Source organism: Cyclopterus lumpus, chromosome 4 (genome assembly GCF_009769545.1).
Source record: "Cyclopterus lumpus isolate fCycLum1 chromosome 4, fCycLum1.pri, whole genome shotgun sequence".
Taxonomy (NCBI): domain Eukaryota; kingdom Metazoa; phylum Chordata; class Actinopteri; order Perciformes; family Cyclopteridae; genus Cyclopterus; species Cyclopterus lumpus.
Window position 1 is genome coordinate 16,570,901 of NC_046969.1, and position 27,602 is coordinate 16,598,502.

A 27,602-nucleotide genomic window follows, 5' to 3' on the forward strand; every position below is an offset into this window, starting at 1 on the left:
TGAAGTTTGAACCAAGAAAAAAATTGAAAAAAGGAACCGAACAGTGTTTTTTATAAGAAAAACAGATTTTTTTTTAAGCCAGAGTTGGGATAGTGGACCTCTAAAGTGGATTGGAGAGAAGAGTGGCTTCTAACCCTCATGCGCTGAAGTTGGAACCATCTGACGTTGGTACTATCAAGAAATTGACAGCGAGAAGCAAAGAGTGCCGGGAGAACAAAAGGACCCACTTTGGAAAACAGATTATAGGATGGGATAAGAGGCAAAATGTAATTTTCTTAAAGCAAAACGTGATTGAAGTACAATGGAAAGACATGGACTGTAAGCCTTCAACACTCAAAAGACTGCAAGGACTGTGTTAAGAAAGAGGGAGAGAAGTGCAAAAGATTGTTTTAGAAACTACATCCTGGAAAGGGAGGAAAAGAGAGATAGAGGGTTGGTTACAGAAGTATAACGGCGTTGTGTGGATTGTAAGCCTTTCGCACTGAATTTGGAACAGTGCAAAACTGAAAGGAGAGAAAGATCAAAGGCTGAGCTGTGGGAATCAGTGACCAGAGGATTGTGGATTATTTCTTTTCTTCTCTGCATCATGAAGCTGAAGAAGGTGGAGAGGCTGTGCAGGGAGGTGTGGAGGAGCTGTCAACAGGTTTGATAATATGACTCGATGTCTGTAGCCAATGAGAAGGAGATCAAGGGTGGGAAAATCGACAGTAGAGACCAACAAAATGCACTTTCATATTTATCTATATTCTGTAAAGTTTAGTCAGAGGAAATGATAGAAGTGAAGGTAAACAAATAAAGTTGCTTTCCCACTCTGGTTTGGAGTAACAGCAATGTACACTACATTGTAGGCTTTTAGTTGTCTTTCATGATATTGCTGCCAGTGTTTCTGCTTGGTAACGGAAGACTGGATGTTGGAATTATTATAAAAATAACGATAGAAACATGGTTGATGCAGAAAACTGAGGAACTTTTAATTAAAGTTCCTGTGGTTGTTTGGTAATGAGTTACTGAGCTGGTATTTAGTCAAAGCTCTTGAAATGACACAGACGGTTACAATAGGGGCTTTATAAGACACATGGAAACATCCTCTGAGATCAAATATATTGTTAATCATATAAACTTAGAGAGCTGAAGTTACTTTTCCAATGTGTTTGAATGACCACTTTATGATTAATGTTAAATATGCCACTTTTTCCACCCTTGCCTTTGGAAACCGCTTGACTGCTTCTAAATATAAGATATTCTGCTGATTGCACCTTTCCATGACACAAAGCCTCAGGATTAAACGTGTGTCAAGTGAATATATTTATTCAAAAGGTTGTTTTGTATCTTTTCCGTGAATCATGCAGCTTGTCATCATAGTGTTACATGAATAAGACAGATCTGAGCAGAAGTCTGAGAGACCAACATGTCTCAGTGTGCCGCTGTGGTCGCTAGGAGACTGACGTCTTGCATAGCAAGAGAGATAAGATGTGAAAGGTACGGTGAGTCTTTCACAAAATATGGGGAGATGTAAACGCACACCAGCCTTTGCAGATACATATAGAAGCAGATAAGCAGATAGATGGCATGGACTGGACTAGTTATGATGCGACACAGGAAAACGTTTCCCTTCTGATGTTATCAGCCTGCCACTCTGCCGTCCACCCATTTCCTCTCCAAACAAAACAGAAGATCCGGCTCCCTCAAATGCCGTCTTCTCTGAAATAATTGGGTAGCAGCGTTTCTTTTCACATTTTCCCTAAAAGTAGTATATTTAGTGAAACAACAAAGCAAAGTGAATTACACAAAATAAATAGAATGCTGTTTTTCTCGTAAAATGTCAGATACTGAAAGTTGCAATACAAACTGTAGCGCCGTCAGAAAGGAAGTAAAGTGGTTCTGCTCCCTTATATCTCTTTGGGCAGGCGGACTTCTCTGTAACCATTAGTATGAATTGTCTTTTAGTTTGAAGTTGTGGTCCAGAACTGGGGCCTGTAAAGCCACAGCAGGCATTAAAACCATGTGATGAACGCAGCTAAACGGTAGTAAACATGCAGCATTCTGTGTAACACGCAGATACTGATCCCTCTGTTTGAGGCTCGGGACCCAATGATTTAGTCAGATTGCAGTCACACACTAGCAAAGGTGAAATGCCATATTTTCGGGATCACCCTATGACCACTTTCATCAAAGTCTTTTTATTTAGATTTTTTCTCTGCTCTAAAGATCCTTTTGTTTTGTTTTGTCTGTATGCGATGGTTACTCGTGGGGACGAGGAGAATCAATCACCCCCCATCCAATTTCACACACGATGAAGCTTCCACAGCACGGCCCATTTAGTTTAGAGGAGAAGGCCTGTCTTGTCTCAGTGTTGACTGTGGAAAACGTGGTTACGTGCTGGAATCATTAATGCCTTCAAGAATGGAAAGGAAAGCTTCGGTGTACATACGCTTTCCTTGACCTTTCAAGAGCAGTCGAAAAAGTGTTTCCGTCTTATTGGCTCAGCATGAGATTGTATGTTTTCCCCACTCAATTGTATGTTGAGATAAATCAAAAAAAGAATGTGACGCGTTCATATTTGGCCTGTAGTAGGAACGTTAACATGTAGGCAGCAAAGCAAAACTTCTTCTTCTTATTGGAATATGGTTTTAGTTGTGTTTTTGTCATTTGAGGTTTTATTCCTTTGAATATACAGAAAATACGTTTTCTAAAAACAACTTGAGCAATGTGTCTTAAATGTTTGTGTATGCTGCTTTGATTTAAGTACTTGTGGTTTGGTAAGCTTGACTTATCAGTTGTTCTGTCTATTGCAGTTGGACCAGCTGGTGGTGGATGCAGCCAAAGAGAAGAGGGACATGGAGCAGAAACACTCCACCATCCAGCAAAAGGTACACTCAATATGGTCCCATCTTCTCTTACATTTAAAGACAAATGCACAAAGCACAGTGAAATAAACCACTTCCACACTCTGAGCTCTGCACACAAATCACAGTGCAACTTGGTTAGGTACACAATTGTGATTATAAACCATAAATGACACCGTTATCCTCTTTTCTTCTGCCCAGCAACATGAAAAACACAGAAACCTAAACACTTTGCTCACTTACTCAGAATGTGCTCAACATGGCAAAGCTACTCTGAGTCTGTATTTCTCTTGCATGTGTAGTAACTTCATGGCCGTTGGATCCCACAAAGCCTTTCTTATTGCCCTCAGGCCTCCTCACATTAAAAGTAAACTCACAGCACTTTTCTGGGATCTTGCAGGACTGATCTTCTACCCCACGGCCTCTTGTGCTCGTAGCCCTCTGATCACAGCCTCCCTCATGTTGGGGTCAACATGCTAACATATCACAACCTTGTAGTACAGTTAAGTTTTTCATTGCTAGGTAATACAAATTCTAAGGACAAATCAATTAGTTGCAATTGGGAAAAAATTTGCCCTGAAGGTCATTCACATAATACAGTTAACAATTCCAGCCATTCACTGTACATTTGTCAGTTGAGTGAATGGAGGTAGTACTCCGCCCTCAAGTGTAAGGTGATCCCTAAGGATGATCTCGGCCACACGCCCATATATTATTGATGGCTGACGGAAACCCATTTCCAAACAAACAAGGTTGAGTTGCAGCACCCACGTAAACCCTAATATCCACACTGAGTCACACTTGTTGATATGTTATATACCAGAAGGGTGCCCCAGATGTTTTGACATCAGAAATGAGATACTTAGAATTAACAAAGGAATTTTGCCCCAAAATTGTATATTTCACTCATATTTCCAAAAGAAAATCTTTGACTTCTGTTCATTTTGGAGGCTATTGTTTTTTTTTGTTTGCTCTACAAACCCTCAATATAATAAATGTAGGAACAAGCAGGAAATGGAGACTTATATTACTGTACGTGGTGGTAAATTGTCCTTAGCTTTAATTTTACATCCCACAGCATCATTAACTCCAGACAACATCTGCCAGCTTTTTACCAAGCTGTCATCCGCTTGGCTTCTGTTAATGTGTCTGGCTATCAGGGACTTTCATTTCAGTCTCCCACTGTGTGCAGGCAGTACGTCTTCTGAGATCTCTTTTCTTTTTTCACCAGCTCTGTTCTTCCCTTCTGCTTAGTAATTGTTTTGAATGCCTTCTCCATCTGTTTTTATTTTTGCCCTTGTCCTCTCTCCCTCTCTCTCTTCCCTCTTGCTCAGTCAGTGATGGTACGTGTGCCAACTTCCGCCTGTCCTTGAGCACCTATCCTCCACCTCCCCTCCCTCCAATTTATCTAGATGCTATTTATATGTTGTCTGCCTCCCACCGCTCACTCTTTCTCTCATCTGGCTGCTTATATACAGACGCACCTAACCAACTGTCTCTTCTACTTCTGCTCCTTTTCCCCAACTCTTCTTTTTCTACTCACTTCAGGCTGCTCTGCAGGTAAGCTGTGTTACTCTTCCTTCTTTCCCCTTAACTGTAATTTATGTTTCATGTCTGCATGGTTGGATAGATACTGTACACGTAGCTGTAACTGCGTGGGCTCCGACTCAGCAGCTCACGTCATTTGCAATGAGACAAGTGAGCCGGTTCATCACAAGTTAAACTGGCAACATGCATGATAAGATGCTAATTAATAGATGTATGTCATCGCGTGTGTCTCTGTGCCTTTTGCAGTTAGTGTATATAAGTATACCTCCATTGTGTCTTGTTGCACAGTGCGAGCGTTTGGTTCAGTTATTTACATATGTTAACTAAAATGTGTTTTTTACTGTCTTTTTAGTTATCTCTGTAAAGCATGTTAATAGTACTCAGTATGGGTATGACATTATCAAAATTGGAAAGAAAATGCATTGTACTTGCATATATTTACTTTGAAAATTTGCGAAAGCAACATTTGGTAACACTTTACAGTGGCTTCCCTCTGGTATATTAACCGGTTTCATTACTTAATGAAATATCCTGAACATGTTTATTTCCCCAATGTTGCAGGTCAAAGTGCACAAATGTTACTTATTATAATATTAGACTAACGCGTTCTCTCAAGCTGACCAGGTTGGGTTTTAGCACATTTTCAAAGGCATTTCAGCTTATTGCATTTGTGCTTTTAAACTTGTACTTGCTGTGACAGGGACTATCTTTATGGCCTGACAAGACAGGTTCTTCATCCCATCAAGTTGCTTTACTGCCTTGCAATACATTGTACAATGCTGATTTAATATATTATAATTAGTTTGAACTGATCTAACAGCTTGTATCGGCCTTTGTGACGAGGGTCATTTGCACCAACATCAAGTAAACTGACTTCTATGGATGTCTCTGACTCCTCTTGCCTTTGTAGTTGCGTTGGTGAAGGCAGACAGTTTACTCGTTCTTTTGTCCTCATTACTTATTGGTTGAATAATGTGTGAAGGTTGGGTACACTGGCAGTGTTGTGAAACACCACTGTACAGAGAATACATCTTTTAGAACCGAGTATGAGCCAGAAAGTAAGTTTTGAAAGCCAGGAGTCTTCTAAAGTAATTGGATGTTAGTATTGCTGAATGATCATATAACCCCCATGTTATTGTATTATGTGTCATTACATGTTGTATGTCATTTGACACTAAAACCTTTACTTGTTGCCACCTTTACGACAGTTATATTGATACACTGTCCACTTGATTTGTGCTTGCACACAAACGTTTCCCATTATTATTGTATTGATGAAACCTTCCAGCAGCACGAGAGCTGAAGGGCAACCCGATGTTGTGTTTGTATGCTTCCTATCTGCCTCTATGCAGCAGCAGCACTATGACCGCAGGGCATTACAGCGTCACAATGGAGCTAATGAGAAGAGAGACTGACGGGCTGTTGACTTAAAGATTTTTCGGTCTCGTCTCATAAAGAAAGAGAATACGTGACATTGGGTTTAAAAAGGCTATGGTATTCAAATAATCTGATTTATTTTTCCACAAGAATATGCAAAAGTCTCTTAACTGTCATACACACTAAATGCCAGTTCAAAAGCTCAGACATTCAACATTGTTCAAGGAGTAGCTAATTTCTTAACACACGAGAGTGTGAGAGATGAGAGTGAGGAGAAAAGCTCAGTGCGCGGCTGTTAAATTGAAGTCCGTATAAATGTTTGATGCCTGAGCTCCATTGCACGGTCCACTTAATTATTCTGACTCAACAGTCACACTAGCAGCACACACCAATGCAGACGCTCACACATATGGGCGCAGGTGACCTTCGCTTAGGCTCTCAGGAGGAGGAGCAGCAACAGAGTCGGTGACAAAAGTTTTGATAGACATACACAGTCATACGAGAGGAGGAGGTGAGCGTTTGTGGAAGAGACAGGCCACGCTGCTTAGAGCGACACACTGCCATTGAAATGCTAGACAGAGAGACTTTGAGACGGCAAAGATTCATTGGCCTAACAGGGAAACTCTTGCACGCAGAAGCGGGGGCTCGTACTCTATAAAAGCCTGCAAAAAAAATGAAGATTTTCAGCCGTTTTCACTACGTTTGGTATCTGGTGAGTGCACCTAAAGGAAGGAAGTTGAGTTGGAGTGTCTGTGTGTCCATGCATGTAACAGTGTTGTTGTGCTCATAGCTATTTATAGTAATAGTCTGTTTGTGTTTCTTTTGTGTGATTGGTTTCTCTTGTGTCTACGCCATTTTTATTTTTGACAAATCCATGATTTCAAATATTCCTGTGGTAGCGTGAGAAATACATATTTATTTCTTCTGTGTGCCGTTCTCTTGCTGTGTGTGACATTTTAGGAGGTGACTGAGCTCGAGTCAGACTGCCGCAACTTTTTCGCTTGGAGGTCGAACTCCGTACGTAGAGTCACCGCATCGATTTCCATCTGATTTCCGCTTTGTAACCCCACCATCCCCCGTCTTTCACCTCCTCTCCTGCACACGCTAAAAGGCTGCATTGCAGTGTTTTTCTAAATGTTTGCACCTTTGTCTTTTTCCTCATTTTAGAGTGCCATACGTGCATTGGTGTTGATGTGCTCTGATTATGCAGCATGTTTGTTGTTTTGATGGGTAATTGGTGGTCCTGTTGTGTGCTACAGTGAACTCAGGGTGCGTGTGCGTGTGCGTGCATATTTGTGTGTGTGTGTACACCCCTGATTCCAGGCGGCCAGTGTTGTGAAGTTTTCCCTGCCCAAAGCTAAATTATGGGTGGTTTCCTTATTAAATTAGGCATAAAGCTTTTGTTTTACTTAAAATGTAGTTCTCAGAACAATTGTGAGAATGGTGTGGCCCTAGTCCCAAGGTTCATATTCAAGGTGATTTGTTGAATGCCTGGACCGGTGCTTGCTTTCCATTATCTTTCTGGACAGAAGCTTAATACAGAAACAGTTTGTTCCCCTTGTGCACCCGAAATAAACTCAGTTGTTTGTGTGTGTGCGTGTGTGTATCTGATACACCATGGTATCATAGGGCAGAGGGGTTTAAGCTTAAGCTCAGGTTACGTTTACTGATCCAAGCAATAAGACTACGTGCAGCCATGGACAACAAGGAATGCACAACATCAAACATACATACAGTTTATTCACTAAATCTGTAGACTGCTTCGTGTCTTTGGTAGTAGAACTTTTCATTGTAGGAGTCTTCAACATGTGGACTTTAAGTTGTTGTTGTTGGTTCTGATCTATACTCAAGAGCACGGAAGAGTGACTTAACATATATAGATTAGTATAACTACATAGTTTGCGTACACTCTGTATTAAACTATTCTTTATATTAAAAGGAAAATCTGATTTGTAGAAGCATTTAAAATAAAGCACTCAAACACATGACATTGTAAAGAGGAACATCTAGAACAAAGAGCGAATGCAGTCAACCTTTTATAGTTTCCTCCACTGAGAATAGGAATGTGTAGAACCAAATATTTATTTGTCCACTTGTTCTGCACATGTTTAGTGTGGTTGTTACCCAGGAAGTTAAGAGGAAATATTTGTCATTGCTACCGCCTGCTAAATGACTGAGGGTCATCTCTACTCAGCGCACAGAATTATTAGTGTTGACATATTTTTCTTCTTTGTCTGAAAAGGACTCTGAATGTTTTCTCAAAGATAGGGAAGGTGATTCCACAGCTCACTACAGTAACGCATCTAAAGTTGTGACTGGTTGTGGAGATGGTGACACTCGGTGTAACCTGACTACACACACACACATACATACACACACACACACACACACAGACAAATGTATCATGGTGTTTAATGTCACTTGAAGTTGAGAAAGCGTGGAGGGTGTTAGGAAAGTGTTGCAGCAGCTCAGATAGTTAAGGCAAGACTGGCCACAGGGACGGTTCCATGACAACACAACTCAGTGAGAGGAAAGGTGTATGAAAACTGAGCAACTTTACTCTTTGGAAGACAATAACTATGTATCTGAATACCTGACTAATTAAACCTGTATGTCATGTCCCGTGCCGTTTTCACACCTCCCAGGATTTGTTGATGTAGCCTTAGTCTTCATTTAGGGAATTGTGTTTCGAGTATAAAGTCATTGGAAGACTGGACATGGTGGGTCTAGTTGGCAAGCCACTGAGTAAATGTCTTTAACTTATTGAAACTGAAAGTATGAACTATTATGATTATTATCACTTGTCAAATCAAAGGTACTGTACTTGTTTATCTCTTTTCTCATCTTCCGACCACTCAAAGTGCTTTAACACTACATGCCATCATTCACCCATTGAATGGCAGGGGCTACCACGCAAGATGCCACCTGCCCACCCTAACTAACATTCATACACTGCAGGCTCAGCTTGCAGGAGTAATTTGGGGTGTCTTGCCCAGACTAGCGGAGCCAGGGATCGAATCGCCGATCCTGTGATTGAAGGACGACCCTGCTCAAGCACTGAGCCACAGGCGCCCTTAACTTCAGAGACGGAGGGAGATGTGGATGAAGGAGAAAGTAAAATAGACAGATGCCTTAATACTGCGAAGACAATTCGTATTAAAGAGGCGTAAAATTCAACATTAGATTTTCTAGTATTTTGTTGTATATAATCAGACAATACATATACATGCCTGATGTAGATTTTAAATCTGCAACCATCCGTCCTTTGTGATATTGTGTTGTTTCTATCGTGTCTGTTCTTTTGTGAAACATTCAGGTCTGTGGGAGAAGCAGCAGAGCAGTGCTGCTCTGCTGAAGGCCACTAAACATAACTGATATTGGAAAATATCAACATGTTAAATGTTGGCAACATGAACAATTTGCATTTAATGTTTGCTTACGTTTTCTGTCTTTGCTTTCTTTCTTTTTATTCAGGACTTCTCGAATGACGACACCAAGCTGGAGTACAATGTGGATGCAGACAACGGCATCGCAATGGAGGGTTATCTGTTTAAGAGGGCCAGCAATGCCTTTAAGACGTGGAATAGGTACGAAAGTCCAAAAACTCCTAATGAATACATTTACAATTCCATTTTATGATATGGAGGCCAAGCACTGTCATCAACATTTAGAATAGAGATATTAAAGTTGCTTTTCATTTGTATATTTCAGCAGTTTTTTTCATGCCATTCCTGACCATCATACCGCAGTCATCTCTATCTTTTGAGGTTGACCTCTAAGGTTTTCTAATACCTTTCCACCCAACAAACATTAATAACACATGTATGAAGCTCCAGCTGGGATTGCTGTTCTTCTCATAATTTAATTCCAAAGGGAATATTAATGCTGACTGAATCTGGCAGATTGTAGTTTTACTGTATTTAGATACTTGTCAGCTATCTCTCTAGACTTTGCCATCGTTCTCATCCTCGCTAGAATTATGTCAAAGCGTGTTATTTTAGGATTATCACTAGCAACTTTGTTTTTTCTTTCAGGCGTTGGTTCTCCATCCAGAACAATCAGCTAGTTTACCAGAAGAAATTTAAGGTTTGTCAAGTGACTCCTCGCACACTGCTTTCATTTTCGTTTATTTTTTTCTACACCTCACCAACCCATGCTATCGTCAGTGAAGTTGACAATGCCTGCTTGATTGAAATATTGGCATAATAACATTTGATACTTTTAGCACTTCATTTGTTTGTAAATCTCTTTTTAATATTGCAAGGGAGAAGTTTGAAAAAAGTCTGCGTGTACATTGTGTTTTAACCTAAGCTGCTGTGCTGTCCCCACAGGACAACCCTACAGTGGTGGTAGAAGACCTGAGGCTATGTACCGTCAAACACTGTGAGGACATAGAGCGTCGGTTCTGTTTCGAAGTGGTGTCGCCCACCAAGTAAGTTCAAGTCCCTATTGTTCTAATGAGCACTGGAATATGGTACTAAAGGTGGGGTAGCAGTGCACCCACCTTCTCCCAATTGCACACACCTACATGCACATTTATCAGACAGCCGTTGTGTGACGCTTGTTTGTCCCAACAGGAGCTGTATGTTGCAGGCAGACTCAGAGAAGCTGCGACAGGCCTGGATCAAAGCCGTTCAGAACAGCATCGCCACCGCCTTCCGCGACAAGGGAGACGAAGGCGAGGTAAGAACCAAACACACTGACACATACTGAGTGGATGGTTGAAGGGATTTACATATACTTTATTTATGTAAAAGGCTAAATAGCTCATGTATGGAAACATCAATGAACCTGTGTTCGTGGATGTAAAACTAGTCTCCCATACTTTACATTCAGTTTCCCCTTGTCTAGACTGTTAGTGTTTGCTGTGATATTACCCCAATTACACCACAGGGATAAACATTTAATTTAGCTTAATGTCATTATATACCATGTTAATAAATATTTACCATCCGTCTGGATGTCTGTGTATCCCCCTGTCTCTCATATGTCAGAAGCTTGATAGGAAGTCGTCCACGTCGACAGGGAGCCTTGATTCTGGTGGGGAGCTGAAGGAGAAGCCAATCAAAGGAGAGAGTGCCCTGCAGAAGGTCCTGGCCATCCCAGGCAACACCTGCTGCTGCGACTGTGGCCAGCCAGACCCCCGCTGGGCCAGCATCAATCTGGGCATCACCCTCTGTATACAGTGCTCCGGTATCCACAGGTAAAGTAAACAAGAATGTTGTAATCTAATCCTTATATGTTTTTTAATATTGGTTTATTCCAGAAAGAAGGAACTAATAGAAAACTAATAAACTGAGGAAACTAATATCAGCACATTGTGTTTATTTATCACCACTTTGCAGGAATACAGTTCATTTTGAGTTAATTGGTTCCATGATCACCGGAAATTCTTTGCAGTCATTGCATGTTTTCTGTTCGATGCTTTGTATAAACTGTTGGTGTTCAGGGATTTATGAAATGTAAACTCACTGCTATGAACACCCAGCCTGCTTGGGATGTTGTGACGACCTTTTATTACTTTAGTGCCCAGGGTAAAATATTTGATTACCACTTGGGCCAAATATGTATTAACATAAGTGTCCAGAGATTCAGCCTTTCTTTCTCACAACATCCTAAAAAAAAATTCTAGAAGATTTTCTAACCAGTCTGTTCAGAAATTTAAGGAATTAAATTATACACAAAAAAAAAAAAATATATATATATATTCTGTATATATTGCCTTAAATCTCTGGCCTCAACAGTAGTTCAAAATTTTTGACAAAAGTGTCAAGACTACTGCATGTTTATCTGAGAACTACCCTGCAGACCCTAATTGCCACTTTATGGCTCAAACCAAATAGTGTGTTGAAAAGTATTATGGTCGTCAAGACTTTCCAGTTTATCTGTTTCGCAAGATAAAAGTTAATTAACAATTCCATTGTGCTTTTTTGTCATGCTTCTTATTCCTGCAGGAGTCTGGGAGTGCATTTCTCTAAGGTCCGGTCTTTGACTCTGGATTCATGGGAGCCAGAACTTCTAAAGGTGAGGGAGGAAAAACTGATGTACATGAAAAAAATATACACAAACATCCAGTTCAAACTGAAATCCTCACTTTTAATCAAGCGCTAATAACAAATTACTTTAAAATGATTTTAATTGAACAGGTGATGTGTGAACTTGGAAACGGAGCGATCAATCAGATCTATGAGGCTCGGCGAGAGGAGCTGGGATCCAGAAAACCACAACCAGGAGATCCGAGGTAAAGAACTGGTAGACAGCATAACATATTCAGTCAGCAGCTTCTGACTGAAAACACATGATAGTTTATTAGAATAGAGGCCTTATCATCTTTATATAGACAAGACTTGACGCATTGTGATAAAATATATCTGCGATCTGCAGCAGTTCATCTTTTGCGTCAAACAGAATTTGGTTTGAGAAGATAAATTAGTAGAGCGTTTTAATTTCTCACCTTGTTCACAAACCGAGCCCTTTGCTTCTCAACAGACACGAGGTAGAGGCCTACATCAAAGCCAAATACGTGGACCGGCGGTTTGTACGCCGGCCTACAGATGAGGAGCTTCGCAACAAAGTGGTTGCTCTGAGCAAACAGGAGAAGAGGCTGAGCAGCAGCTCTGAGCATCTGCCCCCAAGGCCGCCACCCCCCACCCCAAAGCTCCGGCCCGGTCAGTCAGGTCAGTAGAGAAATTAACTTACCTTAACACACTTACCGACCCAAGAGTTTGTTGACTGTAACCTTTCACTCATCGCTGAACTTAATGAACAAACTGACAACTAAACTCATTCAAAGGTACTGATCCGGACCGGATTGGTTTCTGTCAATAGCACAAATGATTATCACTGTACACATGTACTGAAGTTTAGCTGGATGGATGTAAGACCACGAGATCCAACAAGTATTGGATCTAGTATTTATCTGCAATGTTTAAAAAAAAAGAGAACTTAGTAGTTTGTCATCTTCCCTTAATTCCAATGATCGGCTCCTTTGATGATGAGCAATGTTGTATAAAGATTTCTCAATATCTAAAATATTGTAACTTTTTTTTTTAATGAATACATTATAATGTCAGAGATTCAATGTTTCTGCTATACAGAACTGTTGGTGCCTCTTCAGAAACAAAATTGCACTGCATCAAGATGGCAAAGTCAGTGTCATTTGTGATTTGTATTGCCACTTTCTCTAATGATATCCTCTCTGATTTAAGCACTGTCATGGTGAAGTGTCCACCCATCGGCATATTTTATGTTCTCTGTGAACAGCATATGCTTCAGCCCTCTTTGCCTCCCATTGCTCCTTGTAGTCCGTCTCCAGAATCCACTGTCGACCAAGCTGGTAGTCTAACTATCTCTGCTTTTACCCTGCTTTCCCCTCTGTCCTCCTCTCATGTTATGTGCTTCTGAACTAACCCCTGCTCTCACTGCCTACCCTTTAACTCCCCACCCTGCCACTCAATTTACACCCTCCGCCTTCAATTTCCAAACTCCCATTATCCCTAACGTAGCTGTTGCCAGTGGCATGGAGGCCCGCCGCGACTCTCTCTTCTGTCCTGACGAGCTTGACTCACTCTTCTCCTACTTTGACAACTCTGCCAAGCTCAGGAGCAGTAAGTACTAAATGCTTAGTGTTTGGCTTGCTTCTCCATCCCCGCTGTCCATTTGTGTTCCCTGCTTCGGTCTTTAAACTAACAACCCCTCATCCACTGCTTTCTTACTCCTTCATCCAGACTTACTTAATGGACCATCACATCATTTTAAGAGCATTGCAGATAGAGTTTTTCCCGGGGCTGGGGAGTGTTTCGCTCACACATGGTTTTGGTCAGTGCCTGGTATTTGCATTTGTATCTGTCTCATCATATTTTTGCTATTTAGGGACCTGAAACATAAGGTGATGGTGGGAATCTATCCTCCAGTTCTCTTTCTGTTGATTTCAGCTGGGGACTTGTGTGCTGCGTACACTTACTGTATAAAATATTAGGACCACCTGCTGTTTCTTGTAATCATACTGGTGTAAAATCAGCAGCTGTCAAAAGCCATCAGATGTTCAAAGTCAAAACTGAAAAATAAAACATTTATCAAAATGTTTCTGAGGGGCTACATTAAGGGTTTGTGTGATGATTTGAAAACAATCAGCAGGAAGGTGTTCCTTTTATTTTATACACTCAGTGAATGACACCTGTGTGCTGTTGTACAAGTTGTGATTCATACTCTTTATTTTACAGTAAAAAGTGCAGACAGCGGCATCCAGAACAGCGCTGATGGGAGCAGGGAGATGCTGGCCAACACCGCCTCCACTAACAGCCTGACAGATGCAGGTAAGACACAAACACATATACTTGCACACCTCTGTCATCACATAGATGTCCCTGCATATTTAAATCTAAAGCAGGAGACATATGTCATGAGAGTCAAGCTGACACTGAGCTCAATTTTTTTTTTTAAAGACAGAAATGTCCTTGTCTTTTTGTCATGTTTTACCATGTTGGAAGACCAGAAGGAAAAGTTATTAGACAGTTAATGACATTTTTTTGGGGGGATTTGCAAAACCTTATAAAGGAATCTAATGTTTGGAATTCGTCCTCACAGCTTGAAAAGCTATCGGTGTTGTATTACAAGACACAGACGAATTAGCATTTAATCGACTTATTGTTGTATTTCTCACATCTCTTTTCTTCCCATGTTTCAGACGCCGCAGAGTCTCCCCCCATGCCAATGCCTGCAACGCTGCCTCCTGCGTCTCCATGTAAGGAGATTGTTTTCTACGAGCCTAAGGAGTACAGCTCGGGCCTGCAGCTCTACTGGGCTGCATGCGCCCGCAGCCTGCCGGACATGGCGGAGGCCCTGGCCCACGGAGCCGAGGTCAACTGGGTCAACACGGAGGACGACAAGAAGACGCCGCTTATCATGGCGGTGCAGGGGGTGAGCAGCTAATTAAATTCCCAGTGGGAGAGAACAACTGATCTATAGATAATATTAGCACTTCATTGGAAAGTAATATCATGTGTCACATGATTGTTAAATGATTCCTTTCAGGGTTCACTGGTCACCTGTGAGTTTCTGCTCCAAAACGCAGCCAATGTGAACCAGCAGGACGCTCAGGGCCGAGGACCCCTCCACCACGCCACCATGCTGGGACACACAGGGTTTGTCTTCACAGCTCGTCATCATTACTTCACCAAACCGTTACTCAGAGAATATTGTTATTGGGCATTTTGAAGAGTCTGATGCAACCCAGATTATGTGTTGACTAAAAATAAATGCTCTCTCTCTGTTTTAGGCAAGTGTGTTTATTCTTAAAAAGAGGAGCAAATCAAAATGCTGCAGACATTGATGAGAAAACCCCCCTGACGATAGCAGTGGATGCAGCCAACGCAGACATCGTCACACTGTGAGTGTTATTCTTCTACAATTATCATTGTTTTATCCTGAGAGAGTTGTCTGAGCTTCCAAACTGTTAAATTAACCAGAACAGCTATCGTATCATCTCCATGGAACCGCTGGAGTGCCTCAAGAAAAACACTGACCAGAGATCAAAGTGAGGCTAGTCGTTTTGAGTATTTTTTTAAGCCCTCTAACTTCCTCTGGAAAAAAAGATTCAACAGCATTTAGAGTGTGCAATTGTTGAAATAGCAATATTTCATAAGGGATCATTTACTGTCACCCTCAAACTCGTTAAACCCTAAACCCTCATGGAATAAAACTAACCAACTGGTACATTATCACATCTATTACACAACAGGGATCTTTTTTTTTGGCATGTATTACATGCCTGAATGAAAACACTCTAAAAACCTAACCCAGTTTAACTGTCTGCATTAACCAAAGAGTAACAACTTTCTCCACAAGGTGTCACTACTTAATCAGTTTACAAATCTACATAATGGACATCTCTTACTTCTAAATGTAACACAGTATGAGAAAAGTTGGGAAAAGAGCCCCGGCAGTAGTGTGACATTTTAAGAGATTATTGATTGTATCTCTTAACTATGACTAATCTGTCACTTCCTGTTTCTTAACCTGCCCCCCAGGTTGCGATTGGCCAAGATGAATGAAGAGATGCGAGAGGCGGAGGGGCCCTACAGCCAGTCAGGTCAATATAACACCAACAGCCCCACCGAGATGCAGTACAGGAAGTGCATGCAGGAGTTTATTAGCCTGCAGCTGGATGAAACTTAATAACTGTCGGCTCTCTTGTGACACGGGCAGCATGCTGTAAAACCAGGCTCATCAGAGGAAATGTAAAGCCCAGGTTTCAGAGTTGGGGTCAGTTGTCTGAAAACTGCAATGTAACACCCAGATAACCCAGTTCATATTTTCTGATTTTTATTAAGAGGGTGCCCCGGGGTGAAGGGAAATCTGATCACTGATTAGAGAACTGAGCCCAACTCGGTCAGTTGTGCTCCCGTGTCCCTGCTGGTCTGAGTGCAACTGTCCTCTGAACGTCCCAGCTGCACCTCGGTGAGGTAGAACATGGGGTGCTACGCTGTATTGATGTGACAGAGTTAAAGACATTTATGAAGAGCTTTGTTCCAAAGATTTATTGATGGCATAAAATACAAAAATACAGTGACACTTTTTACTAAATAGTCTGTACTTCCTCCCTTTTAAGAGGTAGTCAGTGGTTTATAGCAGCTAATGATATATATATATATATATATATATATATATATATATATATATATATATATATATATATATATATATATATATATTTATTGGGCTGGAATACATTTCATTTTTCAATTAGTGTTGTGTCTCTTTGCAAAAAGCTAACCAATACCTGCCAGAAGTATCCAGTGACCTCAAAGTGACAGCAGTTTTCACCATTTGGCAATAATCATGACTTTTGAATGACATTTTTTGTATTCATATGATCAGTCTAGAGAGACGCGTAGTGTTTGTGTGTGTGTGTGTGTGTGTGTGTATGTCTATAAATAGCTACGCTTAATTTTAAAATGACCTGTCAGAAGTAATTTATGCACATTCCTATTAATGGTTATGCAACTACTGTACCTTGTCCTGCTATTGTATGGTTTCCCATTTTAAGTCTTAACCATTTTCAAGACCTGTTTACCTATTTGAACTGTTTGATGTCCAAACATAATGCATCTTGCTGTTGTGACATACCTGGTCAGAAAAAAAAGTCTATTTTAGAACAGTTTTCTTTTTATATACATTATTTGAGGAACCATATAATACGTATACTTACTGTACATGTTGTAAATGATGTGCATACGTACATTTCGTCATAGTAGGACAGAATGAGCAAGGTTGAGATTGACTCTGGCTGAACAGGGTGAGTGCCACGAGGGGCTCTGTGTTCACATCCTTACTGTTCTGATTGAAAGCTATTTACTTCTTGTTATGACAGTATTGTGTCTTGGTTAGTAGTCGGTTGTGTGCTCGCTTATTGACTGTAATCAAAGGAAATCCAGAATTGTAAGACGATAAAGGCCTTTTAATGCTATTGCATTGATTGTATCAAATGTTCGTGGGTTTGTACTCAAATATAGACAAACCATCTGAGGAGTGCAATAGTGTAGAAAAACGTCCACATGTAAACATGTATATATTCTTATCACCTGCTGGTCCTAGCTTATATTTACCCTAATCATAAGGGAGCTTTACAAAAAAGAGGATGAATGGACACGATCCGGACATTCAGTATTGAAATGTTCCCCAGTTTTATCCCACTTCTCCACTCCTTGGAGCCCCACAACCTGGGATGCACCAAATCACTTTGATTGAATGGTCATTTCTGTTCATTCACATTGGTAGAGCAGCGGCCCCTGGTGCTGACAGGACACTTTGTGATGTTTTGAATGGTTGACCAGTGTGGGGATGCATTGGGTAGTTAGAGTAGAGATTACTGATTGTGTTCACAGGTAAATGAAGTACTTCAGAGTAGATGCTGAGGGGTTTCTTGAGAGCTCTTAGATTGTAAGCTAAAGGGACTCGTGCGTGTATGTGTGTTGACCACAGGAGGGAGGGCTACGCTCAGACATGTTGTCTATTTGTCTGAGAAGAGTAAAGCATCGTATATTGAGGGCTAGATGTGCTGCTTTAGGACTGTTATTAGCCTGAATGCTGCTTTGGAATAATAAGTGGAATAATCCTCCGTGGTCATTTTTTGCTTTGGACCTGAATGACAAAAAATGAATTCTTCTTTTTTCTAGCGTGTGCAATACTTGTTGATGGGGAGTGGTACAGACACTATTGCTGGATGACATTGCCTTAAAGGCCAACAGCAGACACACTTGCAATGACCATTAGAGGAACAGAAGGAGGCCTTTAGCCGAAGGAGCAGAATAGAGTCTGAAGTACGTGCTTCCGGTCGCTGAGGGATCCTCGCAGTGTTTTGCTTTGCAAGAGGAATCGTCTTGTTGCCGTCCTCTTTGATACTCGAGGGCTTCTTCATCAGCGCCTCCAATCAGTTGACGAATGATGGGATTGATGAAGGATATTCAGGGGTAATGAATGAGAAGGAGAATTGCCTCATCAACCCACCCTCCGTCGTTTTATTAGAACAACAGTTCCCTCAACTCAAGTGTTTCTAGCTGATTGAGTGTGTGGAAGAAGTGGTTCTCAGCCTGCGGGTTGCTGTGATTTTTTCTTTTTTTGCGGAGCATTTAAACATTCATTTAGGAAACTCCCAAGGGAAGTGTACTATAACATAATGACAATTATTTTTTAATTAGTATCTTCAATTATCAATATTTGTCTTCTAGAATTGTTTAAAACCCTAAAAAAGGACAAATGTACACTTGAAACTTAACCAGATTGAGAACCGCTGCTCTTGTGTCAGAGGAGGCTCTCTCACTTCTATAACACACTCTTCTTTATTGCTCTCATCCACTTGTCTCTCTCTGTAAATTCACTCTTGTTTCTGTATTTTGCTTCCCCCCCCACACACTCTCCTCCCCAGAGTTTTGTGCCTTTCTTCTGTTCTCATATTTTCTTTGGGGTGCTGAGGCCAACACAACTGTATTTTTGTACATAAACTCCTGCACTTTAAACACAATACAGTTGTTAAAAAATGAATCTCTGTGAGCTTGTCTTTTCTTCCTGAGTCCATCTTCAGTTGCTAATTGAAAAAGCTTTCTCGCTGTTTTTCCTCAAACATGTTGCCTCTTCTCTTCTTTCCCATCTTTTGTGCATCGCTCTGTTTCATATTTTCGAGCTGCACCGACACGCTTGACAGGTATGGACGACTTTTTCTTTTTCATCCTTGCGCTGATGATACTGTCCCTGTTACTTCCCCTTTTGAGTCCAGGGAAAAAGTTGAGACGTTGTAAAAAAAATAGCTTGACCAAAACCGATACAGAGGTGGCACCGGCCAATAATCCTAAAGTATCGAGACAAAAGGGAACTAAGTGTGTGTAAAATGTAAAGGGTACCCCGACTCACTTACTGTCCTCAACCTGCCACCACAAACCTGAACAAGTTATCAACAACAGTGTTCCAGCTCAAGCAGAAACGAAGAGAGGAAACTCCTCCGGCTTCCTCCTTTTATTCTGGGCCCGCTCTTCTGATTGGCCAGTTTTAAGTATGTGGTAACCCAGGAGCAGCATGACTGGCCTGCACAGGCGGAACCAGTCTCCTTGTTGACACCTGGAGAGGAAACAAGGGAGGGAGAGAGACCGAAAGCACATGACTGTGCGTTTGGACACGTAACAGTCTTTCTGCATGAGCCCTCTTGATCTGTGTTGCTGCTGTGCACCTGCATGATGAGGTCTTAGTAGTTAATCACATGAGTGATATTTTACTGAACTTATTTGCGGCAGGTGAGGTGAGGAGGGAGAGTTTGATGTTGTTCCATCAGTATATTCAACACAGTGCCACAAAGTGCAGCGCTACCTGATACAGTCAAATGGCTCCATTTCCTTCTTTTAAATCTCTGATTTTTCTGACAAAAGTTACAACTTTATTAGCAAAATCCGACTTAAACGATATATTGTCTTCTGAAAACATTCCTTCCTCTGCTCTGATACGTAGTTACTGTTAGGGCGATCATGCAGCCCTGTTAGCTGTCTCTCTTTTTAAAAGTAGTAATAATGTGTAATTGGAAAATATTCTACAGGCTTAGAGGACATTTAAAAAAGATAATTGTGTGTAACAAATGTTGGGAACCGTTGCTCTGTCTTGACTTTTATTTATTCATTGATATCTTGTGTTTCTCTTGCAGGAGATGAAACCTACCAAGACATTTTCCAGGATTTCACCCACATGGCCTCCAATGACCCGGACAAGCTAAACCGCTACCAGCAGTATGACCCCCAACGACCCTGATGCCACAGAATCACCGTCCGTTAGCTCTCGGATACGTCTGCTCTCCCCAGGAGAGACGAAACGATGTCTGGCACGACATCGTCCACTTTCCATCCAGCACCCTTCAGCATTAAAGCTGGTCAGTGCAGCCGTAGCTGGACTCGTCACCATAATGGGACCAAAGCTCCTTTCTTCTTTAAATAGTTGTCTTGCAGCTGTGGAAACAGCCCCACTTCCCCCAAGTTGAGGGGAACTCTGTGAACGGCAAACCTCACTTTGGTTTGTTTTGACTAGGACCTATTATTACAATGAGTGAATGGTACAGTGTTTGAAAGAAATCAGAATCACAATTTAACTCGATCTGTCGGTTATTTTAATCGTTTGTTTTAATATTTAATATTTGTTGTCTTTTAGAACTTTATAAAAAAAAAAATCTGTGCTGCATCAGAGTTTTAAAGAATGAAATGCATGACAGACGGTTTGATACTTAATCTTTCAAAAGGTTTTCAATAGGATTGTCTTATGATCATAGGTAACTTTTTTTATATTGAAGTTTATACACGACAATATGCTTTTACTTTTTTTGCACAAATCCCTTTATCTTAAATCGCCACTGATGTTTACCAGTTTTGATGGTAAAGCTTTGACATTTTAGACGATATACAGTGATTCATGAAAGTAAACATGTTATTGATGCGTCTGCAATGTTAAATAGATGATTTCTTCTTTTTTTCTTTTTAATTGCTGTTTTTTTTGTAAACACTTTTCTCTGAATGATTTAAATTGTCCATGTCGGTACTGCAGGACGTGTCAGTGAGGCAATCAGCCCTTCAGTGTGCTGATTATACTTTCAGTCGTGTTGAGATGATTGTTAGTTTGTAGATTCAGTCTCATGCTGATATTTAAAAAGTTAAGATTTAAAGTAAAAAAACTCCACAGTAATATGGACATGTAACACCCTCCCATCTGGTAATGAATGAGACGAATGTGCTGCTCTTCAACTCGATGCTGACATGGAACGTGGACTCAAGAGCCAACACATTATTTAGACCTTTTTAAGTAAACTTCCCAGGAAATAAATTTGGAAATTGCAGATCTATACAGTGTTACATAAATACATACATACAGTCTACTAAATGTCCAGAGAGGTTTGGAATTATGACATTCAGTCACTGACATCTCAAGTCACATTTTCACAAGTGTTTGATTTAGTTGTGACATCGGACGACTGCGCCGAAATGTCCGGAAATGAATTCTACGATTTTTGTTTTTGTAAAAAAAAAAGATATCTTCTTGTTGACATTAACAGTATATAATAACATACAATATGCAGCGCAGAGGAACCCTTTGGCAAATACAGCATGGGATACAATTATTGTACATTTTGTACAGATGATTTTTAATTCTCCAGCGAACTGAAGTATAAAGGTAGTGGTACTTGAATCATTATATAAGCTTTTGTATATATGCTGTTCTTTGTATCTTTTGGTAATTGTAGCCTATTTTATATTGCTTGTCTGTATACCGGTATACATGTACTGTATATTCCACCTGTAATATGTAAGAGCTTCAATACATAAGGACTGAGGATTCATCGCAGAATGTTGATTCTTTTTTTTTTATTTGCTTTGTCTCGAAGATAATTTAAACAACTTTGTGTGACTTCATTAAAGTCATCACAGGAATGTGTTTGTTGGTACAGAAGTGACGTTAACTCCGACCTGACAGAGCACCACACTGGTGCCATATTCCACCGGACGGTATTTAACATGCTTTGCTTGTTTTGTTCAAGCTGCTCGTCCTTTTACTGCTCTCGTGTGCTTATTTCTTTTTCTTTTTTTTCAGTACTTTGGCATTAATTTGTTTTCAGATGTTCATTAAAATCCTGAAGTATGTAGTCACATACTACATTTAAGCTTCTGTTCAAAAATGATAACCAGGAAGGAATAAAGAAAATAAATAGTCTTAATACACACAATGGTACAAAAGAATTCAAGACAAAAAGGCTTCTACGAGTTTCTCCTCGTTTTCAAAAAAGCCCTTAAGAGTCCCTTGTCTTCTCGAAGCCTCTTAATCATTAAGGAGTTTTTCAAGAGCAAGGCGAAGCAGGAATTCATCAGCCAGCCTTTGTGCACTTGGTCTATTAAAGGTATTACACAATTTGTCCATTTTGTTTTGCATTTATGGTCATAAGTTTAAAATGTCTACAAAAAAAAAAGTTTAAAGTGTCTACAAAACTCTGTCACTTCCACTTATCTGTATTTGTTGATCATAATTTGTAATTTCAGTTTATTTTACTTTGGCCTTTGTACATCAGGCAGAATGAGGGTTTAAGTCAATTACGTTTTAATGTAAGTCACAGACACCAAGAATTAGATCTTGATTTTTCACATATGGTTGAAGGACTTTCAAACAAATAAGAAACAACTACCGGTAGTTAAACACTGAATGTCTTTCAATGCAGGCAGATGAGTGATTTTATCTATTTATACACACATGCTTGAAAGTGGTTTAGAATTTAAATCCAAATTGTCCACGGAGGCTTTTCACTGATTATTTGGGGAATATTTAGTGTGTACCGAAGATGATCTGAAATTACTTCTTTTTTGTTTGTTTTTGTAAGTGGTGTTTTTTGTTGCAACTTCATCACGTAGTTTTTTCCTCCTTCGCTGAACTTTTGAGTGAAGTTTAGCAGAAACAGCCGTGTGAGTTGTCCAGCAGGGGGAGGTTCAATCTTTCATATTTGGTGGAAACTATTCTTGACTATTCTCTCTGCAGCCTGAAAATGCAGCTATGGATCCTGAAATGGAACTGTGTCATTCTGAGTTTACTCCGGCTTTTTAATTTATTCACTTCAACTGATTTCACCTGAAATCTTAAGCCTCAAATAAATCTGTGTTTCTGCTGTGTGTTTATATTTATTAGCAGTTTATCATTTTGAATAACTCCACCTGATAAGTCACTACAATAAACACAATCTACAAAGCTCTTATTGTTAAACTCCGAAAAGGCTTTATGTTTAACCCCAAACTGGGATGGACATTTTTATTTTTATAAATACACAGAGGCTTCATTCATGAATGTGAACTGGTGAGATCATGACTTCTCCCCGTGCCAATCCTGATACACAACTATGGATATATTACCCAATCCCATTCCACCTTTAATAATAACAGCGTGTTTATTTCTGCGGCTGCTTAAATGAGAGGCATGGATGCCAGTAGTGCCCACCACTTCAAATGACTTATAGTCGCGTGTGTGTTTAGTCTGCTTCAAACTAATGTCCCTGAAAACACATCGCCGCTTTTTCAACAACGAAAGACGATCATAATTCATCTCAATACTTCAGGACACGCTCATGTTAAACATACAAAACAACCTTCTGCAATAGTGATTGAGTTTTGTTTTTCTCACATCTCACAAAATATTGTGTGTGAACTGTTGAAAGAAGGATGAGGTAAAAACAAAGTGACACAAAATAATGACTCTGGATTTACTGTCAAAGGCAACACGCTCTCTTTATTTGCAATAATGTGGCCATTTTGAAATTTGAATTTAGCTTTCAGAAAGAGGACTATGATGGAAGATCAAGAAATATCAGAAACCTGGCTTTGAATTATAGCCTCTACTGCATTTTGTATCTGATATTGATATTTTTTGCGTTTTGTTCAAACCTTGTGCAATAGTAAGAAAATAAACAGAAATGCCATAAAGTACATGCCAATTTTAAGAAGGACAAATGCAATTAAATACATAAACATAAAACATGTAGCTACTTCTGCCTAATGAAGATTATCCATAAGATACTTTAACCATCTATAAATGTGATCCGATGCCCTTCTGTGCCCAGCTCACAGGCTCTGCTCAGGGAATCGGCCGCCGGGCCTTTTCCAGGAAGTCTGTGGTCTGCTTGCCTGTGGAGAAATGAAGGGCCGCCACTGGAGATGTTTCCCTCCATAAAAACACCATGTGAACAAACGCTGAACGGGCCAAGCCCCATTAATGCCGCTCACACTGCCAGGGACCAAAGGGCAGAACATATTCATGTTAACAAGTCACCGAGTCCAGTGGTGACAGGTCTTACTTTCATCAAACAAATACAAAAATAATGCCAGTTGGATGAGATCATTTCACTTGTTTACAATACAAAAAAACTGGTCTGAATATTCTTGAAATAAGAGACAACTTTTGATTTGCATACTGACACTATAGTTTCAGAACAATGTTAATTATTACTGCGAGTACAGTTGCTGTTTGCTTGACTAACTTCAGTCCAGATCTAATTTTTGACCAAGATCCTCAAGTAAGGAATAGCGATGGTGATGGAATATAGCAAATTGTATTGATGTTAAATGTGTGCTGTTAGCGCACACACGGAATGTGTATCATTGTAATTGTTAATTCATGATTCCTAGTGCAAAATTAATGTATTTGTATGTTACATCAGTATCAGACTTTAAATGTGAATTTACAACTTGTTCAAATCAGCATCTAAATGTTTCAGATGTGTTTTTGTTCAAAAGTTTTGAATTGCCTGCGGCAAAAGGATGGTTTGGTACACAGTCAGATGGCTGAGAGGATATATATTATATTTGGTACTTTATGCTTTTAGGTTGTAGAAAATCCTCTTTACAAACATAAGTTATTTTGTTATGTTCTCTACATGGAGAACAAAACGCTGTAGAATGGTTCAACTGACAATCATTACATTACATTACATGTAATTTAGCTGACGCTTTTATCCAAAGCGACTTACACTAAGTGCATTAAACCATGAGTCCAAACTCAGAACAACAAGAATCAAGCAAGTACAATTTCTTCAATAACATCAAACTACAGAATACTATCCGTAAGTGCCATTTAAGTGCTACTAAAGTGCCAAACTACAAAGTGCTATCGGTAAGGGACATTTAAGTGCTACTAGAGTGCTACTACGGCTCTACCCTCCCTATTCAAGGTATAGTCGAAAAATATGTGTTTTTAGTTTGCGACTGAAGATGTAGAGACCTTCTGCTGTCCTGATGTCAATGGGGAGCTCGTTCCACCAATGAGGAGCCAGGACAGCAAACAGTCGTGATTTTGTTGAGTGTTTAGCTCGAAGTGAAGGAGCTACAAGCCGATTGGCAGAAGCCGAGCGAAGTGAACGGGCTGGGGTGTACGGTTTGACCATGTCCTGGATGTAGACCGGACCCAATCTGTTCGCAGCACGGTACGCAAGTACCAATGTTTTGAAGCGGATGCGGAGCGGAGTAGTGTGGGTAAATTTCGGGAGGTTGAAGACCAGTCGAGCAGCTGCATTCTGGATGAGCTGTAGCGGTCGAATGGTATTAGCAGGTAGACCTGAAGGAGGAGTTACAGTAGTCTAGCCGTGAGATGACCAGAGCCTGGACCAGAACCTGTGCCGCCTTCTGAGTGAGAAGGGGTCGTATTCTCCTGATGTTGTACAGCATGTACCTACAGGAGCGTGTTATTGCGGTAAGAGGGCAATCAAAAGGCAGAACGGGCAGAACGACACCAATATTTAGTTCAGTAAGAATATATTAAAAAATCATATTGGTAAAATAAACTGGAAGCTTAGAATCAAAATGTGTGCAGATTTAAATGGGAACGAGTTTGTGTTTCAGTGGCACGTGAACAATGATGCCGACAACAAGCTCGAGTATTAACCAGAGTGCTGCTTTCGCAAAGCTACTGTTCAAATGGACCTGTACTTCTAGTGGAGCCGGGGATCGAACCGCCGACGACCCTGCTCACCACTGAACCACAGTCGCCCAAACTGCACAGCAGAAAAAGAAAGTTAGAGTCGGCAAGCAATATCAGAATAAAAATCGGAGTCTTTATTATGTTTGCAATAGCCGCAGCGCTGCGAAAGACGAACATGTCTCACGTTAAAGTAACAATACCTTGTTAAGAGTAATAAACGTGTTACTTAAAGGCCCAGTGTTGAAGTCATGTTTCTGGTTGCCTATGAAATGTAGAGGAGTAAAAGTATAAAGTAGTACTTAAGTACAATATCTGAATCAGTGGACTTTGAAGTTACTTTCCTCCATTTTCCACGGTTGAAAGAGACACGACTCAGAACGTCATCAGTTTGCTTTTCTTCGCTGCATCTGAGAGAGTTTGTCTTTCTCAAACGCCAGTCTTTAATAGAAAAGACTTCATGGTGGCTGAAACACAGCTCTGTTTAAGCAAGTTTGCCATGAGCACGGCCTCGGCCTCCAAGTCTTCAGCCACGAGGGCTAATATGTTCACGCTGACCATAAAGGTTCACGTTTCATATTTTGGAGCGGCTTTGTGCCGCGAAGCCAAACAGTTCTGCTCGTATTCTCTAAATGCTGATGATGAATGAACAGACGGCATGAATAGGCGCAGTGTTATATGCACACACTTTCATACCGCAATATCCTCCACCACACGCACACTGACAAGGAGGGGAAAAAGGTGGTGGCGGCTGAGGTGTTGGACAACGTGCAGTAACGCGCTGTACCATGCACCACCTTCACTAGGACGCAGATGTACGCTTCGTTCTCCAAAACCAGTGCTTGTTTAGTTTGTCTCCAGCCTGCGTTCCCAGAATGGGCAGAGCCTCGAATTTTTCTTTTTTTTTTTTTCTTTCTTTCCCCCTTTCCATTTTGTGGAGATTTCATTTCTGAGTGAAGCCTCCCCAGAGCGCAGTGCTCCACGCCGTGAGCTGTCAGTCGTCAGTCTTTCCAACAGGTTTCCCCAGCTGGGGAGGTCTGCTGTCCAGCTGTTCCGAAACCTCCTTTTCAGGCTGACGGAGCATCCAGCCAGTGCTCCTCTTATCCTATCGTATTTGGACAGTGGGAACCCAAAGGTCAGATAAATGACCTCTGTAACCAGACGCACGCTGGATACTTTTCGTAGACCAGCCAGGAACATGAGCGAGGATATCCTTCCTATTGTCCCTCATCACCTCATGTGATGTGACATGTAGGCAAGGCACTCACTGTCACATGTCTCGTTTCAAGACCAAAATGTAACAATTCATTGACCCTACCCGATTGAATGGAGGGGGGTATTTGTGATCCAATGCATTCAGTCAAAATGACAGATATACAAAATAAATCAAGAAAGTAAGTCCCATTTTGAAACTTTGCGTTTCCAGCAGTGGAATTCCAGCCCAGAGCTCAGGAGGCTTCAGAAAGGATTATTAATTGTTGTTCAGGAATTAAAAGCAGTGCTTGGCGCTTCCACCCCGTCTAGCCCAGCTGCTGCTAACGGATGCCAGCGCCGACACAGAGCATTATATAACTCTTCAGACTGTTTTGACATCAGTCGCCCTATCTGGGTGCATCGGGGCTGAGAGAAAGTCAACACAGTAAACTTTAGTCCCCGTGCAGAGCAGGGTTTGAGTAAACAGAGAGACGGGGAACTTGTACTTCCTGTTGCAACCAGATATCCTCAATGCTGGGGCAACCTTTCACCAACTGTACTAATTATACGGTATTTCTCTTCGATTTTGGTACGAACTTCGTTTAGCTGAGCAAAACTTCTAAAACCTTTTGTTTCCCAAGCAAAAAAATAACAAAACATCTTTTTTTC

General features: G+C 40.7%; 1 protein-coding gene across 4 annotated transcripts in view; it reads left to right on the top strand.

Annotated features, from left to right (window-relative positions):
* The window catches only part of LOC117729277 (arf-GAP with coiled-coil, ANK repeat and PH domain-containing protein 2-like), a 47,727-nt gene extending 25,526 nt beyond the window's left edge, over positions 1–22,201 (top strand). Inside the window, exons 9-24 of one of the 4 annotated variants that reach the window (XR_004609351.1) lie at positions 2,796–2,870; positions 9,246–9,358; positions 9,806–9,857; positions 10,103–10,203; positions 10,349–10,454; positions 10,766–10,974; positions 11,726–11,795; positions 11,918–12,012; positions 12,261–12,448; positions 13,994–14,086; positions 14,458–14,690; positions 14,805–14,914; positions 15,049–15,159; positions 15,800–15,861; positions 19,957–20,137; positions 20,265–22,201. Coding sequence is in view for 3 of the 4 variants with exons in the window: in XM_034530215.1 (XP_034386106.1) it covers positions 2,796–2,870; positions 9,246–9,358; positions 9,806–9,857; positions 10,103–10,203; positions 10,349–10,454; positions 10,766–10,974; positions 11,726–11,795; positions 11,918–12,012; positions 12,261–12,448; positions 13,277–13,378; positions 13,994–14,086; positions 14,458–14,690; positions 14,805–14,914; positions 15,049–15,159; positions 15,800–15,861; positions 19,957–20,060 (1,824 nt within the window). In the remaining variant the exon portion in view is untranslated. Of the gene's footprint in view, positions 1–2,795; positions 2,871–9,245; positions 9,359–9,805; positions 9,858–10,102; positions 10,204–10,348; positions 10,455–10,765; positions 10,975–11,725; positions 11,796–11,917; positions 12,013–12,260; positions 12,449–13,276; positions 13,379–13,993; positions 14,087–14,457; positions 14,691–14,804; positions 14,915–15,048; positions 15,160–15,799; positions 15,862–19,956 lie in introns of all 4 variants that reach the window. The other 3 variants (XM_034530215.1, XM_034530213.1, XM_034530212.1) reach the window with 3 other exon arrangements.
* The last annotated feature ends 5,401 nt before the right edge of the window (positions 22,202–27,602 follow it).